This window comes from Ascidiella aspersa, chromosome 2 (genome assembly GCF_963924565.1).
Source record: "Ascidiella aspersa chromosome 2, kaAscAspe10.2, whole genome shotgun sequence".
Taxonomy (NCBI): Eukaryota; Metazoa; Chordata; class Ascidiacea; order Phlebobranchia; family Ascidiidae; genus Ascidiella; species Ascidiella aspersa.
The window spans coordinates 12,225,247-12,231,928 of NC_139448.1; the positions used below are offsets into that span (position 1 = coordinate 12,225,247).

The 6,682-nt window shown below is 37.9% G+C and overlaps 1 protein-coding gene across 1 annotated transcript; it reads right to left on the bottom strand.

Annotated features, from left to right (window-relative positions):
* Positions 1-372: 372 nt before the first annotated feature.
* Positions 373-5,849, bottom strand: LOC146163716 (complexin-2-like). Its single transcript, XM_083382039.1, has 4 exons — positions 5,792-5,849; positions 4,941-5,119; positions 2,282-2,411; positions 373-1,223 (listed from the first exon to the last, which is right to left on the bottom strand). Exons 1-4 carry the CDS (start codon positions 5,820-5,822, stop codon positions 1,138-1,140), a joined length of 426 nt encoding a protein of 141 aa, XP_083238165.1. The 5' UTR covers positions 5,823-5,849; the 3' UTR covers positions 373-1,137.
* Positions 5,850-6,682: the final 833 nt, after the last annotated feature.

Sequence of the window (6,682 nt, forward strand, 5' to 3'; positions counted from 1 at the left end):
AAGTTTAACGTTATAAAACTGAATGTCTCCGTGCGTTTCACGCAAACTCGCATTTTACAACGTTAGGCGTTTATCGAAATCGAAATTGATCTGCACTCAAGTTGGACTTGCTTCAATAATAGCAATATCATTAGTGTTTAGAAGCGATAAATTATTTGCGAAAATCGAGACATTTGACATTTAAAAACAACAACATGCTAATCTTTCCAATTTTATCGGGGTTAAAACATAATACTTTTGCACATGTCTAACCTTCAAATCGCTAACCAAGTGGCTAGAAGTTGTTACGACAGGCCTCTTGAGCTGTAGAGATGACGTTTCAAATGTGTAATTAAACGAAGTGTTATTTATGGCTAATGCCGATATTTTGGTTTATGCATTAAGATTTAAGTTCTGTTTGCAGTTAAATCACGAATGTAGTGAGGTAACATGACAGGTAACGGTGTATTTGCAGAAAGGACGAGTTGAAAACGACAACAATAATATTCGGTTCAAAACAAAAATATTCGGATTTTTTTCTTGGAATGAAAAAACAGTTTCACCAGCGTTAGAAGTAACAGCAAAATAAAGCTCGGGATTTCAGTGAAATCGCTCTACCCAGTAAATAAAAGTAAAAGTCTTACTGAAGGGTCGTTCATACATTACGTTGAATGCAAGTCTGAAAAAATTGAAAGAGCAAGCAGCTTTGCTTTTTGAGGATAGCAAAATGTAGGTAGTATGTAAAAGCCATTAAATTATTTCTCTAACTTTCAAACATACCCACGCATAACAACAGTAGAAAGGCGAAGCGCGCTTTATACAACAAATCTCAAGGTAAATAAGCTTAAAAGCGTATACAACATTGCAGCATAAGTCGTGGCCGGCCTGATCGATTGTACTCTTTGTACAGATTTACATCGCGAAAGATATACGCGATTGAAAAACGAACAGTCGATCTTCGTTGAAGCGTTAGTAAGAAAACTACAGCTGCGAGCGACAATGTTGTGACGAAGACGTGCAAAAACATGGCTAAAGTTAAGGACAAAGCGGGCAGTGCACACGTTAAAACCGGCGGTCACTTGATATAGCAGTAACGCATCGTTGGTTGAGTTTCGGGTCAAGCTCATCTCTGTGACGATCGTCTGAATGGGCGATATTTTAAGAAATAATGCACCCCTCGGCTGCCGCGTTGGAAACTTTCTGCTGAAGCTCATTGAAACCTTTTTCGGCTTGTGCTAAAATACCTGCGTGACAAAGAAATAAAAATATTTTTTGGAAATTTTGTTACCATTCTAACGTTGTCATACAGCAAAAAAAAAAGTAACAAAAAATCCATTATATAACTGTATCAAAGCTTGGCTAAATCGTCACCAGCATTTTACATTGTCAAAAAAATCGCTAAATATTGATTCTTTGTATAGGTTATAGTTTTTCTGACAAATAAATTGTGTTGAGTAAGCCGAAAATCATATTCAAAAATCCGCTATATGTCTGTTAAGCCATTTTACGCTTCTGTGGCATTTGGTTATCGGTTGTCACCTTAACCAAACAACGAGAAAAAGAAAAAATGATAAAAAGACTAATTCATATAAATCACAAAAGAGTAGTCATGTCTAGAAAGGCGCAACTTCGCTACAACTCAGAACATATATTATGTTGGTTTGCTAGTTATGTACTAGCCTTAGTGCTGTTTGGCCAAAAGAGTAAATATTGAAAATTAGGCAAAGGCGGCGTGGATTGAGTTACAACCAGGATGACACCGTGACGGATCTGTGGGACTTGTCTGCGTTACGATGTTGGCGCTCTATTTTCGTTAAAGCTAACTTTCTTAACTGCATCAAAGCGCCCAGGCTGGAATGGGGAAAGATTTGGACCAGGGTTGCTAAACTGGGTTCCGTGGAACAATTTGGGCCCGTATAGCAGTATCAGAGGGTTCGCAATGAGAATTAGTCTCTAAGTTTTTAAACACTAGGCTTTAGCAAATGTTTTTAAAGAAAACCTTTATTAGTGTTTAGTTATGCTTATAATTAGATAATATAGCGTGTTTTATGATGTTTATTGTGACATCATACAGCATTATTACGCTGTACTACCTGCTATCAGCGAAATCGTTCGCATCAATAAGAAACTTATCAAATTAGAAAGAATCGTGACTGCACTATAGCGTACTACAAGAAACGTGGGTCAACTGGCCCTAGATTTTTTATAGGGCCGCGAAATATCAAAATACTCGCAAAGGGTCCACCAAGCAAAATGTTTAGAAAAGTTTGGAAACCGCTGGTTTGGACACACAAGTCCTTACCCTCATCTTCTTCTTCGGCCTCTTGTTCATCCACCGAAGGTTTCTTCGTTCTCGTAAGCCGACCCTCTGTTTCCCTCTCGCGGACAGCTTTTTCCTCGGCTTCAATCTCGTCCTTGCGCTTCAAACCATACTGTGGGCGCACAAAACGCAGTTAGACGCGGTTTAGAAACACAAAACGGTAATTTTGGAGCAAAACTAATGAAACCCGACCGTTGCAAAAGGAAAAGATAGATGATGAAAGAAATTCATGTCAAGAAAACGCAACATAAAGCGAATAACAAAAGTTGTGGTGCTGGGTGAATCCAATACTTCGAACAGTCTAATCTAAAGACTAAAACTATGGCATTTTTACCAAAAATAAAACTTTGAACTGCCAGCATGTACTGTTTTGACAAACAGAAGAAAGCGCTTGTAACAACCCTTTTACAGACAAAACTGTTGTATGATTGTGTTGATTTTGTGAATTTAATGTCCACACTTTAGCACGCCAAAAGCGAACACAGAACTCATGTCGAAATCGAATAAATAGCCATCCATCTGTTAAAAATGTATTCCGTCTTGTCACAGAGTGATTCAAACTAAATTACAGGAAAGCTGTAGGACGCGCAGGGCAATTCGATAAGTATCGATTTTCTGCCTGGATAAGAGGCGAATTAAAGTCGAGAAGTAGGCTTTACACCAAATGGTGAAATCCTTATTTTTAGAATCGCTTGAACTAACCAAAAGACGCCCGCCTAACCCCAATGCAAATAATGAATTTTAGACGTGGCATTCTTTAACAAGTTTAAGTTTTTATTATTATTTCTAGGTGTCAAGTGAGACTTGAAACCTAGAGTTACATCTACAGAGGCAGTAAAGTGTTCACGTAAAGCGCAAAAAAATGTTATTTTGGTATAAAATTGGAGTTCACACGTCGTCATCCATACTTCTTATGAAAAGTATAATAAAACTACTTTGAGGGAACGCGATAACATTTAATGTTAATCTAGCTCAGTGTTTGTTAAGCGTTTAAGTTAAGGTACAACTGGCGAGCGAAGCGATCGCGATTTTTTGGGTAGGCCGGTATTTCTTTTAAAGTTTTTGCAAGTTTTTATTATATTGCCGAAAATAAAAATAAATGTTAAAAAATGGATGTCCAATATTTTTTTGCGCGACGCACGCCTTCTACGGCGTAAGGGTAAAAGCAGCGTTTTATAGCAGCCTTCCACGGCTTAACGGTTAACAATCGCTGATGTACTTGAAAAGGCAGCACTGCAGCATAGTTTTATATGGAGGTTTGAGATTATTGTTATTCAATTTTCGAAAAAAATGCGGAAGCAATACAAAGACACGACCTATAATTTATAATTTAGATACGATCGTATAAAAGCTAGTGTATTCTACGTTAATAGATAACTTTATCAAAAATTAGAAGGTTAACAACTGGGCTCACTAAAGTTCGTAAGAAACTGTGGTGAAATACCCTTGACAAATGGATTGAAACGTTTCAATTTGATAAATTTAACGTGTTTCAGCATGGTGATGACGTCATTTAGTATCGGATTAGATCGCGATACTTTTTGTATAAAATATCGGGTAATCGCAATTTAATTAAGTATCGGACATCCCTATAGTGTAGAGCAGTGGTTCTCAACCTTTTTTTCTTTCGTGGCCCATTTACGTTGCAAAAAAAATTCTGTGGCCCAATAATTTTTTATGAAAAAAAAAACTGCAAAATAGGTTTAGAACAAAACACAGCAGAACATAATTCAAAACAGATTATTTATTCAACCGGGGACACTAGCGGCTGAACAATAAATTTACATTCCTTTTTAAATCCTCCCCAAGTCATTAATTTTGTAAAATTAAATATAGCCTGCACAAATAAAACTAAATCTAGCTTTTTTGAATTGGTCTGTGGCCCACCTCAAATGTTCTTATGGTCCAACAGTGAGCCATGGCCCACTGGTTGAGAACCGCTGGTGTAGAGAATTGGGCAAGCCTCGTTATTATACTTGTATAAGCTTAAAGTTTGGGTGGCGACGAAAAACAGTTGACAAACACTGTTTTATAGAGAACCTGCTTTAAAGGTCTATATCAGTGGTTCTTAACCGAGGTGGCGCGGCGCCCTAGTGTGCCATTTCTAATACCAAAGGGTGTCGATAGGTACTTGAGAATTTTCAAGAATTTTATATGTGCTCAATTGGTAAGCTTCTTGATACAACTATTCGTGTGCGATTAGAGACCATTATATCAAATGACATTTTCCTACATGTTTTAAGTTGATTGTTGGTTCCAGTTAGATAAATATATATACAGGGTGGGCCAAAAGTAGGGTTAGGGTTATTCCACAGCGTTGGCTTGGAAGAGGAGGTAGCATTGAATGGCCACCAGCTCACCTGACCTGACACCAATGGATTTCTTTTTGGGGCTGTTGTAAAGAACAAGGTGTATGGGAAGAACCCCAAAACAATAAATTTATTTTTAGAACCAAACCCTACTTTTTATAACTGTAAGCCTACTTTTGGGCCACTCTGTAGTATATAGTGACATTTCAGTAAAATACTCAACGAAAATTCCAGTCGGGGTGTCGAAATATATATATTATTTTTGAGGGGTGCCGTTAGCCATGAAAGACAGCATTCCGGTTTCACTATAACTAATAGAAGATGAAGCTCACCCTGTCTCTAATCCTCTGCCGTTCCTTTTCCCGCTCCTGTTCTGCCTTCACGTGCTTGGCTTTCCTCTCCGCTTCTTGTTCCGCCATCGCCTCCAGCTGTTCCCTCTCAGCCTCCAGCTGCTTCGGATCGGCCTCCTCCGATCCTTTGTCCATCATCTTATTCAGGTCCTTTGTCGCCCCTGGCAACATCGCGCGTGAGTTTGGTTGCTGTTTGTGTTTTTTACTTTTTTTTTTTACATAATAGTACAAGTTTAAAAATTCTAACAGTTGAAGGTTTTATTTTTATGACAAGGAGTTGCTTTGAAGTTGCTCTAATCATGACTTGACTGGGACTTGACTTGCGAAACTCTTGATTTGGACTGGGACTTGACTTGTCATTTATTCAAAAAGACTTGACTTGGACTTAAGTCAACTTTAAATGACTTGTTTACAAAACTTTCAATCCCTTTTTGGGGAACTAAGTGGTGCATTTAAACCCGGGATGGTCGTAAATTACTGTAAACGAGTCGTTCATGGCGTTCGTAGGCAAATGTTTGTTGTTACACCTGAATATCAGGCATATAACTATACAATGCTAAAAACTATATTTTCGCCTAACCGTCAGTCGTCGATTACTTTATTGTTAAACACCTTTTATACAGAATAAATGTCCACGACCCCGGCATTAAAAAAAATTGCAAAACTCCAGCCGGTATTAAGTGTTTCATCACAATAATGAGTAAGATGTCTCTTTAATTTTTAACCGACTTTTTGGCCTTCTTGCGTGAAGATTTGTACACAAAACGGCACCAGGGCCGTAATGTATAGGCTATCCATAGAAAATATTACCACTATTCAGCGATTCAACTTACCACCAAGAGCTTGCTTGACTATAAAATCCATGATCGGGTGTTTAACACAAAATAATAATCAAACTGAAACGACAAATGAGAAAATATTAAAGAAGGGGAATCCAACAGTGGGTAACATACTTTCATTTAAAAGGTTTTTGAAAAACAACCAGTCCAAATACCAGTCAACAGGCAATTTAAAAAGGGAAAGTAACTGCTATATATACGTGGCTTTCCATTATGTATAGAAGATTAGGAGTCCCATTAGCAGAATATCATAACGTTAAGCATAACGCTGGTAAAACTAAAAGCTGAAGGAATAGCTTTGGAACCTAAATTGTAGGCAGGAATAGTGTGTCCACACCTAAACAAATGTAAAAATTATAATGGACATGCTATCTGGTTTGTCCGATTTAAATCTTTTTGCCAAATCCTAGATCGATGAATCAATACGTTCGACACTAGTGACTACGTTGTTTCCTATGCGGTCGTGTTCTATCAGCAAGAGCAACTGTCCATTGATTTATCGCCAACCTCTGCTGCTGTTATCTATTTTAAAGAGGCTAAATCGTGTTTTAAGAAACAAACTTTTAAACAGCAACGGTGCTGCTCCATATATTCCCAGCCAAGCAACATCTACCTTATTGCTGGCAAAGTTAAGGGCTGTTTCTAAGATGTTGGTAAACCTAACCTTTTTGACGTTTAACAGCACTGCAAACATTGCCAACTAACGCAATTTGAATTTCGATGACGCCAAAGGACAGTGTTTGAAACATAAAACGATATACGTTATTGAGGATTCCTCTGTTTGTGAGCTAAAGGCGTCATTCGTAAATGGGGCGTAAAATTTTTATCTACGCATGGCCGAAACTCACTCAAGCCCCCCTTGAAGTTTATGTCTGTAAACTACGT